Source organism: Nuphar pumila, chromosome 2 (genome assembly GCF_984573655.1).
Source record: "Nuphar pumila chromosome 2, dmNupPumi1.hap1.1, whole genome shotgun sequence".
NCBI lineage: Eukaryota > Viridiplantae > Streptophyta > Magnoliopsida > Nymphaeales > Nymphaeaceae > Nuphar > Nuphar pumila.
The window spans coordinates 34,468,807-34,492,693 of NC_143250.1; the positions used below are offsets into that span (position 1 = coordinate 34,468,807).

General features: G+C 36.1%; 1 protein-coding gene across 1 annotated transcript; it reads left to right on the forward strand.

Moving 5' to 3' along the window:
* The first annotated feature begins 204 nt into the window (after positions 1-204).
* Positions 205-6,834, forward strand: LOC149845221 (uncharacterized). Its single transcript, XM_089987254.1, has 4 exons — positions 205-506; positions 4,807-5,074; positions 6,194-6,569; positions 6,755-6,834. Exons 1-4 carry the CDS (start codon positions 205-207, stop codon positions 6,832-6,834), a joined length of 1,026 nt encoding a protein of 341 aa, XP_089843380.1.
* Positions 6,835-23,887: the final 17,053 nt, after the last annotated feature.

Below are 23,887 nucleotides of genomic sequence, written 5' to 3' on the forward strand. Positions count from 1 at the left end.
CAAGGCCACCGATCACCTTCCATCCAGTTATAGACCCACAAGTTGCACCATACACAGACCCAAGCACAACTTGGTTCATGAGCACACTCAAGGGTAGGAGCACAAATGGAATGCCACAACACTTTGTGTTCCCATCAGACCCACCATGCAACAAAATTCCTCTGCATCAACATCAGTGAGAGCTCCTATGGTTTTCTCAACAAGATGGATGGTCGCCCAGCAAGCTCTACTTTCCTTAGGGGCCCCACATTCATTGCTGATAGTTTTTATGATTATGTGAACCCTTGGCATGGAATGAATGGCTTGGCTGCATTTCTATCATGGATGAAGAAGAACAAGTGCATGAGACCATGTAGGTTTGTGATTTTCAAGAGAGGAGTTGTGGTTAAAGATCTGGGTGCATGGACAGCTGCTTTGGTGCAAACATCCTTTGGTGGTGCCATTGAGATTGATACACTTGATCAATATTGTGGGCTTGTTTGCTTTGAAATGGCACTTATTTTCAGGTATTTTAAAGCTTGATGTTTGTTTCATCGTAGTCTCTCTCTCTCTCTCTCTCTCTCTCTCTCTCTCTCTCTCTCTCTCTCTCTCTCTCTCTCAGAGGCTGGGAAATGAAATGGTTGGTAAAGAGCCATTTAAACTCGTGAAACATGCTAGCCAAGCCGAACATGAACAATGGGTGTTTGGGTTAGCTCCCCTCATAAACAAGCCTAGTAATAAATATAGTTTATATAGGGATGGCAGTGGACCAGGGAAAAATAGGAATCTGTCCAAACCGACCTCGTTTGGACTGAAAATGGAGGACATAAAACAAAGAATGGACCAGAGATGAAAGTGAAAATCAAAACATGTATGGGGATAAAGGCGAGAATAGACTTAATCTTGCCTTCGCTCTGCCCCATTCCTGATCCCCGTTAATAAAATTATTAATATACCCTTATATATTATAATATATATAATTAAACTCTTCCTGATCTCCTTATTTTCTTCTTATTCTTTGTAACATAGAAATAAAGTTATTTTGAGATGGGGACTGGGATGGAGACAAGGATGGGAACAATGGACCGGGAATGGAGGGTAAAATTTTGAGACGGGTTGGGGTGGAGACCTTGTCCTCCGCAGCCGCCCCCGGTCAACTGCCATCCTGGTTAAAATGTTTGACTTGTAAGAAATAAGATGAGAGTTCAAAATTTTATTGCTTCCAGCTTTAAAACAATGCAGTTTTTTTTTACCAACTGGATCTCTGCTTGTTTGGTAAGAGCAATTAGTGCACGTCACTTTATTGTTGGGACTTTGCAAGTTCGAATCTCAATGGTATATGATTGTATAATTGGTAGGGCTCTGCCTAACCCCAGCTTTGAAAAAAACCAATGTAAATTTTTTTAAGGTTGATTTGAACTTGGCTAAGCAGGTAGAGTCCAAATTAATTATCTTTAGTTTTGATAAGTGTGTTGTTTTTGGAAACAAGTTAGCATAAACTTGACTTGTTTAACTCGGGCTCGCATTGAACTGAAATTTAGTTCAACTTGCCACAATAATGATCAGAGCTTGAACAACGTCTGTTTGGACCTTGTTTACCACATACACACACGCATCCCAAATGGTTTATGTTTTCAGGTACTAAAAGCTCGATTTTTGTTCATCTTAAAGAGGGTAGTTTTTTAAAACAAGCTCACACAAACTTGACTTGTTCAACTTGGGCTCGTCGTAAACTAAAATTTAGTTTGACTTGCCACAAGAATGATTGGAGCTTGAACACCATTTGTTCTGTCTGTTCGCCTTGTTTACCACATATACACACGCATCCCAAATGGTTTATGTTTTTAGGTACTAAAAGCTCAATTTTTGTTCATCTTAAAGAGGGTAGGTTTTTGTATTATTATGCTGAGTCAAATTACAGATTCACTGGTGTGAAGATGTCCCTTCTAGACTAATATACAATGCATATCTATTAATGACGATAAGGCATACACGATAAGCCTTATCATTTTCTTTCTAACCAACAATAAGCTTTATTGTTTTTCCTTTATGTTGTTTATAAAACCTATAAAATCCCTTGTAAAGGATCAATACAATCATAGATTTTTGGCTTTGTCCATCATTTTTTTTTTGGTATTTCTTTTTCCTCATGGTATCAGAGCAAGGTTCTATTAGATCATTATCATTTTTTTTCATTGTTGTTTGTTGTTGTGACCCTCTATTATCGAGATTCTCTGCTAGGTCAATTGTTGTCATTTCTATTCTGTGTTGAGTTGACGATAGATTATTCCTACTATCAATATTCATTATTTTTTTGCTAGTGGCAGCCACCATAATGCCTTTTCATAATAAAAAATTTTCACCCAGATCCATATATTTTACCCCATCCTGTGCCTGATTCAGAACCTTTACCGCTAACTTTTTCTTTGCCTCCCACACCACCCACTAATCATACTCATTCGACATCTGATCTCCTTCCTAATTCATCCAATCCTCGACCATCTTCAGGTAATCCTTATCCAGTTTTTTTACTTTCTATCATATCATAAATTCTCTCATACTCATCTTGCTTTCCTAGCTTCCATTATCTCTCAGGTTGAACCCCACATTGCAAGACTCTTAAACATGAGCATTTATAAAAGGCTATGACTATTGAAATTGATGTATTGCAGAAGAATAATACTTGGACCCTCTACCTCATGGCAAGAGACCGATTGGATGTCGTTGGGTTTTCAAAATCAAACATCACACTGATGGATCTGTCGAACAATACAAAGCACATTTAGTTGCCAAAGGGTACACTCAAGTTGAAGGATTTGATTATCATGAGACCTTCACTCCAGTCGCCAAACTTGTTACTATGTGTTGCCTACTCTCTTTTGCTATAATTAATGAATGGTCGCTTTTCTAACTGGATGTCCACAATTCTTACACAGAGATCTCCAAGAAGAGGTTTACATGGATCTCCCCCCTGGTTTTCATGGTAAAAGAGAGCACCATGTATGCAAACTCAAGAAATCTTTATACGGCCTTAAATAGTCCTCTCAAAATTGGTTTGCAAAGTTCTCGCTTACTCTTAAAGATGTCGGATATCATCAGTCCACCGCAAATCACACTTTGTTCATCCGCTGATCTGGATCTCAATTCACTGCTTTACTCGTTTATATTGATGATATCATTATTATCGGTAATGATCCTTAATCTATTACTCAACTTAAACTTTTTTTGCACTCACATTTTCACTTAAAGGATCTTGGTAAGTTGAAGTACTTTCTTGGCATCGTGGTGGCCCGCTCGTCCCAAGGCATTTTCTTGATCCAACAGAAATACACACTTGACATTCTCTCTAGCAGTGGCTTATTGGGAGCCCGCCTAGTAGACTTTTCTATGGAGCAACGTCTTTCTCTTTCACCCGATCAAGGCGCTCCACTCGATGATCTCGCTCGTTAGAGACGACTGGTGGGTCGCCTCATTTATCTGATGGCCATTCGACCAGATATCAACTATTCAGTTAACGTCTTAAGCCAGTTCGTGCAAACTTCGTGAAAGCCCCATCTTGATGTTGCCTATCGGGTCTTTCGATATTCAAAATCCTCCCCAAGCAAAGGCATTCTTCTGCCTTCCTCTAACCAACTTCAGCTCACTGCATATTGTGACTCCGATTAGGCAAGTTGTCCCACAACCCGTTGATCAACTACGGGATATCTCACCTTTTTTGGGAGCAGTCCTCTATCATGGAAAACTAAAAAGTAGCATATTGCTTCCCGCTCTTTCGCTGAAGTTGAATATCGCTCTATGACTACCATCAATTGTTAACTAATCTGGCTCAAAGCCTTTTTTTTGGATCTTGGTGTCACTCATCCACAACCCATGCAGTTATATAGTGACAATCAAGTCGTCCTTCACATTGCTGCCAACCATATTTTTCATGAGCGTACTAAGCACATTGAACTTGATTGTTACCTCATTCGTGAAAAACTTTGAGCTGGTGTCATTACCACTGCTCGTATTCCTTCTCGTTATCAACCTGCTGATCTCCTAACTAAGACATTGGGACATGACTGGTTTCAGTTCTTGACATCCAAGTTGGGCATGTCGGATCTCCATGCTCCAACTTGAGGGGGAGTAATATACAATGCATATCCATTAACGATATTATTATCTATTAATGACGATAAGGCATACACGATAAGCCTTATTGTTTTCTTTCTAACCAACGATAAGCTTTATCATTTTTCCTTTCTGTTGTTTGTAAAACCTATAAAATCCCTTGTAAATGGTTAATACAATCATCGATTTTTTGCTTTGTCCATCATATTTTTTTTTTCGGTATTTCTCTTTTCTCACATACATTTCAGTGCTTGGGGCACTTTTTAGAGGGAGGATCAGGTGCAATCTGATTGTACATTTCTAATGTGCTGCTGCACATCACGGGATACAGCCTGTCATCTGTGGGGTCCAACAGCAGATGGCGGGTGATCAGGAACAGCAGCACACTTAAGTGTGCAATCACATTGCGCCTGATCTCAATTCCACTTTTTCTCACATTTTTGTTACTTGAAGGCTACTTTCCTGGTTGGTGTTGGATGGTAGGTAAAGGTCTTATTTTGGAATTTCGTCCTCTCTCGGAGCATTTAATGCCTAAATACTTCTTGCAAACTTGTTTGAATGGAAATTTAATAATGGTATATCGGTAGCAATTATATTTTGCTTTCCGTAGTTCTATTTGTTGTTTCTGTCTCCTTAGTACAATGGTTCTTCCTGATTTAAATAATTTTCGAATTAAGAATTTCTTATCAAATGATTAGAACTATGAGATATTTGCAGAAGGTGGCTTGGAAAAATGTCTGGAGAAAGGCGGCATGCATTGTTTGAGATGATAAGGTGCAATGCTTGGAAGTTCTGTAATGCTTCTTCCAATATTGATGAAGGCCGTCGCAATGAGAAAGTGAGAATAAGCTTGGTTGGAAGGGAAGGGAAGAGGCCATTTAGGAATGAGAGCCAAGTGAAGCTTGTGATGGAAAGAGAATGCAGGAAACTTAACGGCTGCACACTAAAGTCGGTCCACATGAGAAACATGAGCTTCTGTGAGCAGGTACTGCCTTGTTTTCTTTACTTGATCTAGAGAGAGAGAGAGAGAGAGAGAGATGCCTAACCTGTTACATGGACACGACAAAAAGGACATGGGACTCGCCATTATTGTGTATTTTCCATTAAGAGTAGTATACAGGGATTCACGACACGAGGGCAAGTTGAAGTATCACTGTGACTTTAGGGATGTCAACGGCTTGGATGTAACCCAACATGCCACCCGAATCCAAATCCGATTAGTCCGGTTCGGTAGTCAAATCTGGATCTGACTAATAATTGAATCCCATTTTGCTATTAAGTTTTGTATTCAAACCCAAACCCAAATACTACTAAAATTCCATTCTGACTAAAAACCCCAACCAGTTAGATGTAAATACTCGGTTTTAATCTAGTTGGATTTGATTTGGTTTTATCTTTTTTTCATCTGAATCCGAATCCAGTTAGGTTCAATCTGATTAAGCCGGACTCGGTAATGCTTAGACCCAGCCCAACTCCGCTCCATTAACATCCCTATGTGTAAGGCTGGTAAACCAGCCAAACATGGCATGTTCGGGCTCGGCTCGTTTACCAGTGGATTGAGCTCATGGCTAAGCTCATGTTCGTGTTTGGCCAAGCCAAGCTCGTTCCTGAATGAGATGATCCGAACACAAGCTGACTCGTGTAAAAGCATTTCATATTGTTTATATATGGAATATATAATATATATATTACACTTTATGTATAGATTTTTCATTCATCTTTTTTATTTATATTTTATGTACCCTTCTTTATATATATATATATATATATATATATATATATATATATATATATATATATATATATATATATATATATATATATATATATATAGCTCTCCCAAGCCTAGCCGTGCCAAATACCTTCTGTTTGGGCTCATCTTGTTTAAGCTGAACGAGCTGCTCATGGCTCAGCTCGCTAGCTATACAAACCAATCACAAACGAGTACGAACTGAGCCGAGTCACGAGCTGCCTGCTCCGTTCATTTACCAGCCCTACCTATGTGACACTGCTTTTGACTTGATTTGGAATCTAAACAAGTTGGTCTACACTAAATTTGAACCACGATCGATACTGCTAAGGAATGACCAATCTCTCTTTGCAGGTAAGGTTGATGAGGAACACTGATATCCTTGCAACAGTACATGGAGCTCAACTAACAAATATGATGTCCATGCCCAAAGGAAGCAGTGTGATGGAGATGTTCCCAAAAGGATGGTTAGAAGGTGCTGGCATTGGGCAATACATCTATAAATGGTTTTCTGATTGGTCCGGGATGAAGTATGAAGGAGCTTGGAGGGACACTGAGGACCCTGACTGTTTTAACCACAAGTCTCAGCCCTCACAGTGCTTCCATATGCTGAAGGATAGACCTGTTGGCCTCAACCAAACTTACTTAGCAGATCGGACCGCTAGAGTCATTAGCAGGTTCAAGGATCAACAGGGAGTTTCAAAAACAAGTTTATTGAGCTTAAAGAATGGTAGTGATGGTTCAAGGACCCATGTAACATGCCCATGTGATTTAACATAACATGGCCATCATCTTCATCAACATCAACATTGAAAATGAAATGTTTTTGGTATGTAACTATAAGTTCAATATAATATACTTTGAAAATGAAATCCTGATTTTGACACATTGTTGAAGCCTATTCTCTCTTTTTAGTCTTAGATGGTGGAACCCCTGGAAGGATTGCTGGTTTTGATGTCAAAGTTTCATGGTCATTACAATGTGACCCATCATAAGAGAAACCATACTCGGACCCGGGTCTAATCTGACCCACTATAAGAGAAACCATACTCGGACCCGATAAAAACTACATGAACCAGCAGACCCGGTAAAATACTATTTTTTATCATTTTTTCAATGAAAATTTGCAGGTCTTAATCGGAACTCGGGTTGGCCCCAGGTATTGTATAAAATTTCATAAACTATACCCGAATTCATGTATTAATCAGACCTTCAGGTCCAGACCCGGTTCTTAATTAGGTCTTCTTATTTATCACCATACCCAAACCCTATAGGGTTTGGTCCAGGTCGTGTATCAGTAAACCCAACCCATTGACACCCCAATTGACATATGCAGGCAGCCTAAACGCTTATAAGGTTTGGGGGCTCCTCAATGCATCATCAACATCACTCACGAGTATTCAACCTGCATCATATGGTAAAAGGTAGAGTTTAGAACAAGTTGATTCAGATTTTGTAGGTCCATCCATAGGTCACTGAGCCTAGGCCCTGACACACACTTATTATTTGACTTAATAAACCTGATAGGCCATCGAACCCTGCCCCAATTAGGTAAGTCCTAATTCATAGAGATGTCAACAGATTGGTTTGGGGTCTGATATCTGACCCGATCTGAATCCATTTAGTCAGATTCGGTAGAACATATATCTAGTCAATAATTGGATCTAAATTCCTTATGCAATTCTATATCCAATTCGAACTGACTGAGTTTAATGAATAATATGAAGCTAAATACATATAAAATGTACATGATTAGCTATTTGGATCAGGACTTGGTGCTACATATTTTGATCCAACTCTGAATATGAATCTGAATACAATTAGACAAGATCCGATTAGGTCTATGAAAAGGCTTGATTTGGGTCGAACATCAGTTTAGATCCACATAAGACCTGTATTCTTTTCAGACAAGTTGGTCTCTGAATGTAATGCCCTCAAAATTTTAACCTTAATTATTGTTCAAATATTTAAATTTCGAAACCATTTTTCTTATAAGTATAAGTAAATCAAATCTTATAATGCAGAAATGATTTTAAAAAACAGTTAAGACTTTGAGCGGGGTTACACTAAAGATAACAATAAAATCAAATTGTACAGGATATACACATTTCAAAACATGTATAATATAAGACTGAAATATGAAGAGTTTTAATTTCATTTCAAATAAGAGTATAAAAATAATAGTTCAGTCTCTACATCATCAAGTACTTAAAATGAAAAGATTATGACTACCAAGATCGCAAGGTAAGAGGGGACCCTCGAAGATGCAACTCAACTAGTCATTCGCTCCAAATACTTATCATACTTTACCTGCATAACATGTCACCCATAAAACGGGGTCAGACTCGCTAAAGTCTAGTAAAGCAAACCAAACTCATACTTAAAGAAAACATATCAAGCAGGTAAAGACATGATATATTATTCATCAATCGTCAAGTGATAGACAAGGGAATAACATCCTATGAGTCATTTAATTCAAGCATTTGAACATAAAGTGTTTAAAAGCATTTCATCGCTTAATATTTTATTCAACCTTAACTCACATAATAAAGCATAATCTATATGCATTCAAGTCATACAAGTCATATATATGTATATATATATATATATAAGACATTCAGATTATTGCATCATTTTCATATGCATTCATAATTCTTATAAATAATAAGTTAAATCAGATTTGACCATTCCAGCGTGAAACACACACACATACCTTCTAAGTAATTTAGTTAGATATTTATGATATGCATCAATCATGATAAATATGTGTGATATATTCACTCAGACCATCATAATGCAATCATTTGCAATGAAACTATATAGGTGTGATGTATCATTCACCTAATAAGTCAAAACTAGTCATTTGTAGGCGTGATGTGTCATTCAACTATACGCTAACCTAAGCATCACAATCATAAACTCATATCAAGATCTAAAATCAATAAGGATCTGATTTTCACATATGAGTTCAGTATATAATCATGCTACAACAGAAAAGTCAAATCTATAGATTCATAACTCGCTATCTCAATCAACTGAGAAGATCATCATAATTTATCATAACATTTCATTTAATCATATAAATATTCACAAGCTTCACGTTAGATTGCCTAGTATAAGAAATGTATAACCTCACAAGGAGTTACTACCCTAGACGGATGGTTTGCTTGGTGTTAAACAATGCACTTCCTCATAAGAATATATTGTCTTCGCGGGCTACCCGCTCTTTGACAATGCATTTCCTCATAGAGACTTACCGCTTCAGCCAGATTACCTGATCTGGTCATACACACCCTTATAGAGAATCTTTTAGAAATATTTTCTTAACGGGTACCATATCCAGTGAAAACGATTGTGATACATGCATCAATATAATTGACCACTCTCAGGGTCTAGCCACCAACACGGGCACAAGCATGTATACAATCAATATGCATCACATCATACATCACTTCATATGACACTTAAATCATAAAATCACACAGTTAACTAATAAGGTTTCCTGAATTATAGTTCACTATTGAACTTAAACATTTATCGCATGCATTCATAATTTCATATCACGTGGCATTTAAATCACATCATATAGAAGCATATTATCCTACGCATCATATCATCGCCACAAGGAACATTGTATTTCATAAATTGAACATCAAAGCATACATAAACAAAATATGAGTTTTATGCATACATACGTGAACATGCATATTTCATAATACAAAGCAATTAAACCTCAACATACGTAACTCTTACGTAGTTAGAGTTATGCACACATGATTCAAGTCATATATCCATTGTTTCACCACATGAATCAATATGAAAAGCAAGCATTTCATGCATAATGTGTCTCATACATAGTGTGTGTGTGTGTGTATATATATATATATATATATATATATATATATATATATATATATATATATATATATCATTCACACAAATTATGGTTCGTTCATGAGAGCACGGGATGTATCAGTCCATGCATAACAGTATTTGCATAATCATATCATGAACATGATTTTATCGCTCATGCTTTCATGCATGATTATACAATTGTTATTTCACACTAGCATTCAATATGGTCATGTCAAACACATTGATTTATGCAACATGCATTCACATAAATGCATGCTCAAACATGTACCTACAACAAAAATACTTCATATTTTGCTATCTAAAATCATGACGAACATGATCTCTAAACTACGACAAAAAAATTACTTCTATTCCCATACATTCAAATCATGCTCAGCATGATTTTCGAACTACAATTACAAGAGTCTTAGATATCCACAACTAGGGGTGGCAATTTCTGACCCGACCCGCCAACCCGACCCGCCAACCCGCCTCTTAGGCGGGTTCGGGTTGGGCTTAAGCCAACCCGTTTAATAAACGGGTCGACCCGTGTAACCCGTTTATTAAACAGGTCGGGTTCGAGTTGGGGGTATGCCAACCCGCCAACCCGTCTGCCCGACCCGTCTGCCCGTCTGCCCGACCCGCCAACCCGACCCGTCAACCCGTCAACCCGACCCGCCAACCTGCCTACCTGCCAACCCGATCCGTCAACCCGACCCGCGAACCTGAAAACCCATTTACCCGACCCAACCCATTTATTAAATGGGTTGGCGGGTCGTGTCGGGTTACCCGTTTATTAAACGGGTCGGGTTCGTGTTTGCCACAGCTGACCAGTTTAATAAACGGGTCGGGTTCGGGTTGAGGTATGCTGACACGCCAACCCGACCCGATTGCCACCCCTATCCACAACTAAGTGGTATGTGAGAGAAGGAAAGTGTTGCATATAATAAAAATAAATTTATTGAATGATGCATTTGCATCACGTACTTACCACGGGCATTTACTCGATTTGCATTTCGCATTGCATTGCATTCAATGCGCATTGACTTATAGTTATTTTGATACTTAGCGTAAGTATCACATTTTTAGTATATCCTGCACTCAAATTAGTTAAATATATAGACAACCATAGCACCCCTAGATATCTACAACTACGTGCAGTGTATGCGCATAACTTTTATTTGCAATTCAGTAAAATATTTAGCACAACATCATACTTACGCAATTAGTGCTTAAACATGTTCTCTACAAGTTTAGTTAATGAAACTTACTTTAATAATGTAAATAACAATAAATCAAAACTCAAAAGATCGAGAGGTTTCGAAATCCGCAAAGATCACTCAAGCAACGATGTACCGAACACTTGTTGCGCGATCAAAAATGCCAAAAGCAATAAAAATATGAAATCCTCAAAAATATAGAAAGATAGGGTGAACCACCAATAAATATTAACTACTGAGTAGAAAATGCTGCATACACCAACATCTTCATCTCACCAAATTTGGTTACTGCAAAACATATATTAAATATTTTAAATAGCATTTTTGATTAAAATGACCAAAATGCTTCTTAGTTAAAAATTAAGATTTTTGACTAACTAAATTCATTTAGTAAATTCCTAAATTCAATGATATCACACCAATAATTTATAAAACTCTTAAAAATATATTTTTGATCAAAAGTAATATAATTGATTGTTAAATATGTGAAATAGTTTTAAAAATACCAATTTTACCTTTGTTAGCAATGAATGAGTAATTGAGCATTTAAACACAAATAAATGAGATTTAAACAATAGAAACACATTTTTAACTCAAAGATAAAGATGAATTATTTATTTATTAACAATATCCAATTTTTACGGGTTTTACACTGAGCACAAACAAGGGGTGACACGTGGGTGCATCAAATTCAAACCCATATCTGTCCCTGATAAGTGTAGGGGTTATGGTTGCCTTGACTAAGATGGGACAAGCTTTCGCACGTGCATGCTGAAACCCAATACGACTCGAGCCTAGCCTAGTCCAAACAGTAAACCAGGCTGGGTTTAGGTCTGGCTAAAAACATCTCTTCGCTGGGGCTTGGTCTGGGCCATCCCAAGCCTAACCAAGTTACCCATCTAAATGTGTCATGGTAATGGGCCATAGGCTCATAAGACGAGAGCCCAGTCCAAACCAATACTGATCAAGTCTGGGTCCCATCAAGCTTGACCATTCTCTACCTGAACTAATCAAGGTCAAATTAATTGAGGGGGGATTTTCAAAATGGCAACCACAATGTTTGGCATATAAATGAAGAATGCACCTAATAAATTTTTTTGGTAGTTAGAATGCACCTACTATTTGGAAAGCTTCTCCTCTCAAAAACATATTTTGAAAGTTTCAAAAAGTTACCCAAGTTTTTTTTAATACATAAAAAAAACAAATTTTTTAAAATTAACTGCATTTACTATTAAAATGTCTTTAGGCTAGTAAGAAGATATTACCATTTTTCCTTCCAACAATTATAATGTATTTTTGGTCTTATGTGTGCCAGCTTAGGCTTGCGAGACATATGAATTAAGTGGCTTTTGATTTAATATCTTCTTCCCTCAAATTTCCATTTTATTTTTTTCTTTATGTTTAAAAGTTATTGATGATTAATTAGTTTTTAAAGGTTATATGTGTTATTTCACTATAAATTTACTGCCAAAATTGTAATTACGTTACTTGATCAACCATAACAAAGTTTAGGTACTTTTTTCAATAATTTTCAAAATGGATGTGGATTTTTTAATTATGCCAAAATATTACGTGTCAATTTGGAAATTACTCTTATTTCCACTTTTTCACATGGGAAACATGACAGTCTTTGGATTTGTATCTCCTCTGAGTTAGACACAAAATTGCATCCGAGTCTGACTTGGGGGAGCATTTTCTCAGATGCATTATTCGCTCCTAGACCATTCTTATGGACTTGGACTCAAGGTCCGACCTGTTCCATCGGCAGACTGAGCCCCAGATCTAGCGATATCAGTGGATCAGATTTTATCCGATGTTCGACCAAATCTGACTCATGGTAAGCCAAAACAATATCCTATTATAATATGATGCCGATATAGTTTTGATTTTTAGACCCAAGGGGTTTGGCTTAGTGGGATGAAGCTTAGGTTCAAATCCCATGGGCGTCACCTCCCTGCATAAGCTAACGCTTGGGGACTCCCTGGGTCAGGAGTAAGCCTCAAAGAATTATGCTGACAAGACAGCGACAGTAAGTATGGCAGGCTGAGCGCTAGGTATCTGCGCTTGGGGCAGTTTCTCCGAGTAAAAAAAAAAAGATATAGTTTTGATTTTTGGCTACTTAATCTGACAAATATCTGAATTTGAATGATATTCTAACCTAATCACACAAAAAAAAAACTAGATATCATACAAATCCGAATTCTCTGACTGCATTTAGGCTCTATTTGAGAGGCAGAGATAAGAGGGGAGATAGAATGCGAATTCTTGTCAAGGTGTACTCTGGAGTCTGGTCTTAGGTCCACTGCCATCTCTACTCTGGTCTTAATAAATACCACCTACCCTGCTGGTGTTTGGGAATTTGGATATGAAAAATGAGAATGATGTTGAGAGTGGAGATGAGCTGCTTTCAACTAATTCTCGTTAGAATGTAGTTCACAACTCCAGTGTCATCAGTATCACCCATTTTCTTCTCAGCTTTCATCACCCCTCTCATCTCATCTCCAACACCCGCTCCCAAACAAAGCTTTAACCAACACCCAATTAATCCAATCCAAATCCAAACTGTTTACATCTTGCTCACAGGGGAGCCAAAAATTTAAGCTAGGGTGGGCACAAATTCATACTAAAATAAATTTCTCCAACACAAAAAATTAAGGGCAAATGATGCAGCTATTTTAAGATTTCGAACGAGGGTTGGACCACAAGGCAGAACCTCTAGAAGTACAGCGATATACTCATCTCTATAGCTTCATTCTTACCAAACATTATAAAATACTTCGCTGTATGTGTGAAAAAATAAAGAGTGATACGGTTAGTGTTGATATATTTTGAATGAATGACAGGTGATAGAAACACATTTTTCTACCTAAGCACGTGATCCAAAAGTCATTCACTTTAGAACCAAGCTATTGTGCTGTAAAATAGTAAATGCGATACTAGAAAAGCAACCAAAAAATGGACTTAGACCAGCAGCAATGCTTCTACAATGAATCATGATTCATGAGCCTGTTATGTTTTCGTAGAAGTGTCAAATAACACTATCCTTCCAAATTCAGGTACTAACTAAACATTCTTCATGTTTAAACCTGAATCTAATTTAAGTTTGGGCATAGTTGGGTGATGTAGATCCATCCCAACAATTTATGTTCCCTCCTATGCCTCACCATTGTAACCTTTGGATCTTTATCCTTGGCTTCTATTAGTACTCTCCAAGCACGAATATCTATTGTTCATGATTCTTGGTCTAACTTGCTAACTGCATGCAAAATGACTCATGGCTTTTAATTCACCTCTGACCACCAAATGAAATGTAAATAACCCATGACTCTGTTTGAAACAAGGGTCGCTTCCACTTCTATCAGTCCTTCAAACAATTTGTCCTCTCCATATTATCATATCTCCATATTCAATTTTATAAAAGAAGCCACTGAACTCAATGACCTACCAATTATATACTTTGGTTCATAATTTTTGTATTTAAGACCAAGCAACACTTTTTCCATGATCGGAGAAAGATCCAAAGGTAGCCCAAATAGGCATTGAGCTGCTCTCAACGGTCATAAATATGACCGCCCAATGTCTAGTTGGGCTGCCCCCTTCTCTCTCTTGTATAGGGGTTGAAACCCCTTGTATCTTCAATGCTTTTCTAAGCATTTTCATTAGTGGAATTATATTTTTGTGTTGTGTACCTAGCTATTGTGTATGCCCACAATGGTTATTGTGTGCATGTGTTATGCTCTTGGGATCTCACTTTGTATTATCTCTTGGTGAATTAGTGCTTGTGCACTCTTTTTGTATTTGTGTTGATCCTTATTGGGATCTCTTTTGTATTTTTGCTTGTTTGGTTACATTTAGATCTTCAGATGTGCAAAGGATTGCTTACGTGCAGCATTCTTACCTTTGTTTTGATTGGAATATAAACACCAACCACTTGTTTGAAATTCACAATCACCTTCCAATGAGCAATCCTCCTAAGAAGTTTTCTTTTTTCCTCCTTTTGGTGTGCGTTAAGAGAAAAATTGAGGTCATCACCTTCTCTTAGAAGTTACTGGTATGAACCAGTTAGATAAAAAAACCTTTCAATGTCAGTTAAATCAATAAAAAGGCATACATGGAATTTCATTTATTGATATACATTCTACGCGAGTACACTATGAATAAAGTAAGAGCAAACGTAGTGGTTCTGCTATGTATGCAATGTCAGGAAGCATTGAAGGAATTCAATAAAGGGTTGCGGTGACTTCAGAAAATAGCTGGAAGCCTTGAATTTTACGGGTAGCAGCAAAAAAATGGCTTTTCCCAGCATGACTTAGTTCAGGTGTTCATTTCCCATTTATGATCGTGTTTTTGTTGGCTTATCTGTTTAGGGACCTTGTCATTTGTCTGTTAATTCGTCAACCAGGTTTTTAATGGCCACTGGTTGCTATCTTCTTTGTACCACTTACTGTTGGTTGGTGTCCAATCCTTTTGTAGCAGTTCTTGTTTTCAAATATTGAATTCTACATGGGCTTATGTTACAGATCCTGTGGGCTTTTTCCTTGTATCTTGAAGCAGTTGCAATCTTGACTCAACTTGTGTTGCTGCAAAGATCTAGTAACATTGACAACTTGACTGTTAACTATGTTTTCCTTCTCGGGTATGTTCTATTAGTTTTCCCTTACTTTTTTATTAATCGAGTGTTCTCTTTTACATTTCAAAACTTGTGAAAATAATAGGGGAAATCATTGAGTTACAGCTCATGTTTTGAAACTTATGGTCTTTCTTGTTTTTGTGGAACATGACTTATTTGACTATTAGTTACAATGCTAGCCACAATGCAGTAACTGTAAAAACCTCATTCAGGCTTATGACACTTGTATTTTGTTAAACTCATCCCCCCAAAAAAAAAACTCCATATCATCGTGCCTACACTGATAATGTAACGACCCTAACTCCTTCTCAGAGACCCAACAAACCACAAGGGATCTTACACACTTTTTTCATGATCTGAGAAAGATCCAAAGGTAGCACAAATAGGCGTTGAACTGCTTCCAACGGTCATAAATATGACCGCCCAATGTCTAGTTAGGCTGCCCTCAATGCCTTTACAGTTTCAACACAACTAGAAAACTCGACAAACCACAAGAGATCTTACACTCATCATCCAACCATAGCAAACCAACTTTATTAGTTGATAAATAATAGAGTCAATGAGACAAATGTAGAATATCAGAGTGCATAAAAATTAAATGAAAATAAAAGAGTCACGTTGTCCAAGAGAGTATGTCAAGCAGTCGTGTAGTCCCATCGTGACTCCTCTCATAATCAAGTCACCTCACTGAGTATCTTAGGCTGCGAAAAATACCAAAAGTAGGATGTCAAAATCTAAGAAATTCTGTGTGCGAATCTCTCTAATAAAATAAATAAGCATAAAGAATACAGATAAGATTTATGCAATAATTTAGATGAATACTACTAAAACAACTTTCATAACTTCATTTAAGCATTAAAGATATTCACCATGCGATAATATGCAATATCTTAATATCAATCATGCATCATCAGTAATGAAAATAAGTAAATATGCATGATCTAATGCATAACAGAAAAATGCATAATGTCAATGCACATGCATGAATAAATTATTATCTTTATCAAGTTCTCTTATTAGATGCATGCCCCTATTAAAATGCACACAATTTAGGTTTCTTTTTTATTACTGTTGCCCGCAAATACACCAAACAGTAGCTCTCGACCGAATCAACCTTCAGAACATTAGACCTCCACATCTAATGTCGAGATACTAAGGACCTCCATATCCAATAGTGACATTTGGTATACCAAAACAACAACTGTGTATACACATCACCCCCAGGTAAAGTGGCGGACTCTCCCTAAAATCGTGATCAGGAGAAAGAACCTCAATATCAGGTTCAGGGGTAACAATAATGCACACAAAGTTTTTGTATCCTCGTAGCTCCCCAAAATCGAAACTCTAAGAGTCGCATTCTAACGACAGGATATCTCAGAATGTATATTACATTATTCTTTTTCTTTATCTTATTATTAATGCTCATTCATTAATTTGCAATTCAGCATGCAAATTTAGTAACCCAAGTTCGCATATCCAAATGCGGGGTTCATCGCAGGACCACAGCCCGCGAAAAACATAGAACAATACAATATAGTGAAACAATACCAATGTAACTTTTATGATGCATTAGAAATAAGTAAAAAATGAGCAATCCAAGCCCAAGGTTCACCATGCCTACGATGATTCATTTTGATCATCGATGCATTATATGTAAAAATCATAACAACATGCAATATATGAAATGATGTCAACATACTTCCAAATGTACATTCATATATGCCAATTTAATTCATATGCGTGAAACAATAATATTCATATGCATGCGCATGAGTTCACATAATCATGTTAAATACATGCCCTCATTTAGTTTACATGTCCACATCAAATGCATGCATTCATTTATAATTCACTTCGCATAACACATGTGATTACTTATGCAAGTAGGTTCACGAAATAGCGTGTCTTCCCAATTCATGTTCACAGGAAACAGACTAGGCATATAACACTTGGATGATGTATGAGGGAAAACTCATTATTTTAGCATGCTTAACTAAGTCCATTTCCATGAGTGACTTTTGGAAACTTAAGTGCCAATATAAGAATCTTCCACCCTTTTTTCATACATTAAGCCAAGTCCAGTGCAAATAACAAAATCTGGAAATTTAATTACATAGCTGCACACATTCATATTATGTATGCACCTGCACTAAAAACAATCTTGAAATAACATATTATGTAGGTATGGCATCTCAAGTCAAGCATGTTAAAATTCCACTCTTAGCATGGAATAAATTCAAAACATAAACACTTACCAAAAAACTGGAATTTGCATGCACTACTGAATGTTTCTATATATATATATATATATATATATATATATATATATATATATATATATATATATATATATATATTTAAAGGGTCTTAACACCCAGCCGACGCAATCGGTTGGGATCCAAATTAGGCCTAACTGACCCTGGTCGGCTAGGTCTGGTGTGGTCAGACCGCAGCTAGGCCTAGCAGGAGGGCTGCCAGGCCTGTGCCAGTCCAGCCAAAAGGATGGATTGGGCCTGACAGGACCCTGCTAGCCCAGGCTGGCCGAAATAGCCCAGCTAAGGCCACTCGACTGGGCATGATAGACCGTGCACAGGCCCGGCCTGGGTCTGTGTATATGCTGTCAGGGCCTGGTAGTCAGTCGAGGCCTACTCGGCTGGCTGCCAGCCAACCCAAAATAGAAAAGAGACTGTTTTTTTTTTTTGACATACAAAGGCATATATACATAAGTATGATGATGCAGGCATATGCGTATACAAACTCAGGCTGCATACATATTAAGTTTTTACATCTCACATGTGCTTTGATATGCATGCTTTATTCAGTTATGCATGCATGTACAAAAACGTAACATGAATATCTAGATTGCATGCACATGCACATGCACATGCCTACTCAAGAACACATGCCTAATCAGATTTCTCAACTACAACCCATTATACAAACTTTGGAATGCAAAATGCATGCACAAAATATTGTTTCATTACATTTTTACATGCATCTAACAATCCATAACATGGATCATCCATGAAAATCGATATTTATAATGTAAACACATAATAAGTTATTTTTATCATCAAAATAAATTATGTTTTAGTATAAAAATAGACATGTACAAAATCTTATTTTTGAAAAGATAAAATGAATAAAAAACAAATCCATAGAAATCGATTTTCATCGAAAGCAAACTCTAAATCATGCTTTTATTGCTAATGAAAATTTTGTTTTAGCATATACATAAATTTACTCTTTTGAAAATATGAAAAGAATAAAAAACACACACATGGAAGAGGATCCATGTATTCTCATCCATGTTTTCTAGAGTGAACATATAGATTCACTCTTTAACCATGGATTTTTACCAAAATATTGCATGAAAATCCAATCGATATTCGATTTTTCGCTTGATCCAAAAGAGGAGACTCGTATCTTTACGAAAATTGAAATGAAATAAGGACAATAATGGTAGAAAAAATCGGATGGCTGGAGAAGAAGGCTCCTTCTTCTTCCTCTCTTTTCCTCTCTTTCTCTCTCCTCCTTTTTTTCTCCTTTCTCTTTCTTCCTTCCCTTTCTTTTTTTTTTTTGTTTAAGTAAGCCAAGAGGGGGGTGACGCCGCCCCCTTCTCTAGTCTTTTCTAGATGGACTGGAGAAGGAGAGTTTCCTCCTTGGAGGATTCTCTCTCTCTTTTCAAAAATTTTCCAACTCTATTTCAAATTTGACTTTTCAAAGTTTCCAAATTTTTTAAAAGTATTTTCCAAAACTTACTTAAATCTCTTTAGGCATTTACAGGGACTCCTTTAAAAAGTCCTAAACAACCTTAAAAATAAAATTCAAAATTAAATAAAATTAATTAATTATTTAGTATTAAATAATTAATAATTATTTAAAAGTTTTCAAAAATAGCTAAATTAACTTGAGAGACTTCTTAACCTTAATTAACTTTAATTTAAAGTTTTTTATTAAATTTAAAGCTGGAAAATCATTGGGCATGGATTTGGATCTGGATCTAGATCCAAGATCTAAATCCAACTCTAAAAATCCAAATGAATTTGGGACTGGACCAAATCTAGATTAATATGGGTCTTGAATAGAGTCCAGATCTATGTTAATTTGGATAAAATTCATCGAATTCAGTCCGATCCAAAATGACAAACTGCTCTTTTTTCGAAAAAATATGATTTTCGGGCCAATGATTTCATAGACATTGATGATGATCCATTCACTTTTGCAGAAGCCATTAAAAGTGAAAGATCAACGCATTGGATTAATACTATGAAAGAAAATCTTGACTCTATGGCAAATAACCAAGTGTGAAATCATGTAGCTCGACCTGATGGAGTTAAACCTATTGGTTGTAAGTGGGTCTTTAAGACCAAGATAGACTCTAAAAGTCAAGTAGAGAGATATAAGGCTAGACTTGTTGCAAAAGGTTTCACATAGATAGAGGGCATTGATTATAATGAGACTTTCTTCTATCTCAATTAAGGAATCATTGAAGATAATTATGACCATTGTAGCTCATTTTGATTTAAAGCTATATCAAATGAATGTGAAAACTGCCTTTTTGAATGAGGATCTTGAAGAGAAAATATACATGCAACAACCTCCCGGTTTTAGTGTAGATGCCTCAAATCATTTAGTTTTCAAATTAAATAAGTCAATTTATGGACTTAAACAAGGCTCCCAGTAGTGGTATAAAAAGTTCAATCAGGTAATTATGAACTTTGGATTCACTAAAAACATTGTTGATTAGTGCATATACCTTAAGATTAGTGGGAGCAAGTTCATAATTTTAGTTTTATATGTTGATGATATTCTTCTCGCAACTAATGATTTTAGCCTACTACATGAAATAAAAAAATTTCTTTCTCTCATTTTGATATGAAGGATATGGGTGAGACCACATATGTCCTTGGAATCAAGATCCATCAGGATAGAACTAAGGATGCCATTCTTCTCTCTCAGAAATCTTATATCCTTAAGATTCTTAAAAGATATATGACAGAGAATTGTTCTCCTGTTTCGGCACCCATAGTGAAAGGGGATAAATTTAGCCTAAAGGACTGTCTTCAGGATGATAATGAAAATGCTTAGATGGCAATTGTCTCATATGCTTCCGCGGTTAAGAATTTGCAATACGTGCAGACCTTTACATGACTTGATATCGTATTTGTTGTGAGAATGCTTAATACATATCAGTTAAATTCAGGAATTACGCACTGAAAAGCAGCGAAGAAGGTCATGCACTATTTGCAAGGAATTAAGGACTACATGTTGACCTACAGAAAAGTTTGAAATTCCACTAGAGGGGGGTGAATAGTGAAATTTGTTGCAGATCGATAATATAAAAATTAAAGACAATAAGGCACAACACAAAAAAACACAGAATTTGTACTGGTTCGGTCGAGTTACTGACCTAATCCAGTCCCCAAGTAAAAAACTTGAGCCTTTCACTATAAAATTTGTGTTACGGGATAAATAGTACAACACCCTCTTCCTCAGAGGTCTACTTCTCTCAATAGAGAAGGGAAACAGTCTCTTTCTCAGAGGTCTACTTCTCTCAACAGAGAAGAAAAACACCCTCTTTCACAGAGGTCTACTTCTCTCAACAGAGAAGGAAAAACACCATCTTTCACAGAGGTCTACTTCTCTCAACAGAGAAGGAAAACACCCTCTTTCACAGAGGTCTACTTCTCTCAACAGAGAAGGGATACAATAGATAACAGAAAGTTACAACACTTTCCTAAAGAACCTTCAGAATGATATGCAGAGTATGATTGCACGTATGAAGATTCTCAGAATGTTCTCTCTTTTGAAAATAGTCAGAATAATCTCTCAGGAGAACAGAATGTTCCTTCCTTTTTCACACACAGTTGATTCTTTTGTCAGAGAGCTTTTCTTGTCTTTTTCTCTTTCTTTTCTTTTTCTTTTTCTTTTTCTAAGCACTTTTTCAATGTGTCGAGTAGGAATTTTTCTCTTTGAAAGCTCACATGTGTGTTGTTGAAATATTATTTTGTTTGTATATATATAGGTCTTTAAGAAAATAGTCGTTGCTTTTTGAAATAATTGTCCTTTTGAGATGTGAGGTGTCAGGTAATCTCAAAAACAACTTTGTGTGAAATGATATGTGTACTATATTGCTTTTTCAAATAGTCGTCATTCATAAATTAAATATTTGAGGTACACTATACGTTGTTGCAATTAAAATGATATTTAATTTGTAATGAGTCTTTTGTCAAAATAAATGCTTTGTAGTACATTGATCGTTAAAGTGTAATTTATAATATAATTTGTCTTTACTCAATTTAATGATTTGTAGTACATTAATATATTTCTTACAAATCGTCACTTCTTTGGTTAAATGTATGTAAGTATAATAAATGCTTGTTAAGTACTTTATTTTATAAATAATCATTTCTTAAATGTTTTTTGAAGTGCCATTTAATGTTTACAAAAAGAATGATGACTTTAAATATAAGTCGACATTCTTGAGTGTGGATTTTAGTTATTAAATAAATAAATGGTCTTTTTCTAACCTAATTATCTTGTTAAACAATAAGTAGTTGTGTATAAAATAATATTTGTTTTCTCAAATCGTCAATTCAAGATGAACGATTGTGTATTATGAGTTAATGTATTTTGTCTTTTTCTTTCATAAAAGCTTTTGAAATCATGAGCTTTTATATCTTTTCAAGTTGTCTTTTTCATAAATGCTTATAGAAAGTACAATTAATGCTTTTGAAATCATGAGCTATTATATCTTGTCAAAATATCTTTTTCATAAATGCTTGTAGGAAGTACAATGATTTGTTTCAAAAATGTGTTTTTGAAATGCTACAATATACATAACGTATCCTTTTTATGAAAGCTTAACTTTTTGTAAATAAATAGCTTGTATGATTTTAAAGCATATAGTCTAATATGAAATATGCATGCTTCTGAAGGTTCTGTTACATATGACTCTAAAGAAGAAGAAAATCTTCATCTTGAAGTAGCTGATCTTCTTGGATAATCTTTATGAATGTATGGCCCATCAAGCTTTTTCTTCAGAGATTATGATTGTATCAAATAGTTGCACTTGATCAGGTTGTCTCCATTCTTCTTAGGTGAAATAACCTTGCATCAAATACTCGTTAAATACATGACACATCATATCCAGTCATAATATAACATATTCAGTTTCATAGATGAAAGCATATCATATTTATCATATCGCATGAAAGCATATCATGTATTTATCATGTATCATATATATGCATCATGACAGCATATCATATTTATTATGTATTATCAAAACATAGTTTCTCAACATTCTCCCCCTTTTTTATGATGAAAATATATGCTCCCCTTGTCAATAAGCCATATGCATAATGATAATTTGAATATGATATCATACATGACAAAAAATGCATAAGACAATAGTATATATAAAAAATAAGTAAAAGTTTAAGTTCAAGAAATCGAATTTCTCCTACATAGGAGAGGTAGGTTTTTCTCCCTCTTTGTCATTGACAAAAAGGAGGGATCAGAGTAAGAAAGTTAATATTACAGACCCAAAATTATAATTCATTCAAAATCAGACGAGGGAATATATCAAGTTCAGATGTCGGAGCAGGATCTGCCTCACCAGAGCCTTCGTCGTCAGTATGTTGTGGGGGTGACCCTTATTTGGAGAAATAGGTATCATTAAACGCATGTGTAGAATAGTAAACGACATCATTGTGAAGTGGCACATTGAAGTATTTAAGAATAGGAGCGATAAAACATCCAAATGGAAGTGAACGAAAGACACAAAAATTAATCATGTTGTTAAAAATGATGCTTGACCAATTGATGGGGAAGGAACAAAAAATCGCATAGATTAAGAGAGAGATTTTGTTTGGCACGAATCCCTTGGACGGTCGTTTGAGAAAGACATTGTGCGATAGGATTTGTGACAGAAGTTGAGCATGAGGTTTCGGATTGCTCACGTGCCACGGAAAGTGGGTGGATCGTGTGGAGTGAAGCACATTTTTAAACACAGTACGATAGATAGGTACTATGTTTGGTAGGTCGATTCTATAGGATGGAAGGTTCAGAATGCACACTAACGGGTGAATGTCAAAGGAAATGATTTTACCATGAACCATAGTGGTGACAACAGTTTGATCATGATTTACCGACAGGTTGGTATAAAAAATCTTGATGAGATTGGGATAATATGACACAGGGTTTGATGATCCTAAAATTTGAACAAAGTCTTAGAGAGAAGTTTCGAGATCAAAGGAGGTGAAGCCTTCGAAGTGAACTAACTTACCTGTTTGGATGGGAAGTGAGCTTACGTAGTTGTAGTGGTGAATGAGATCT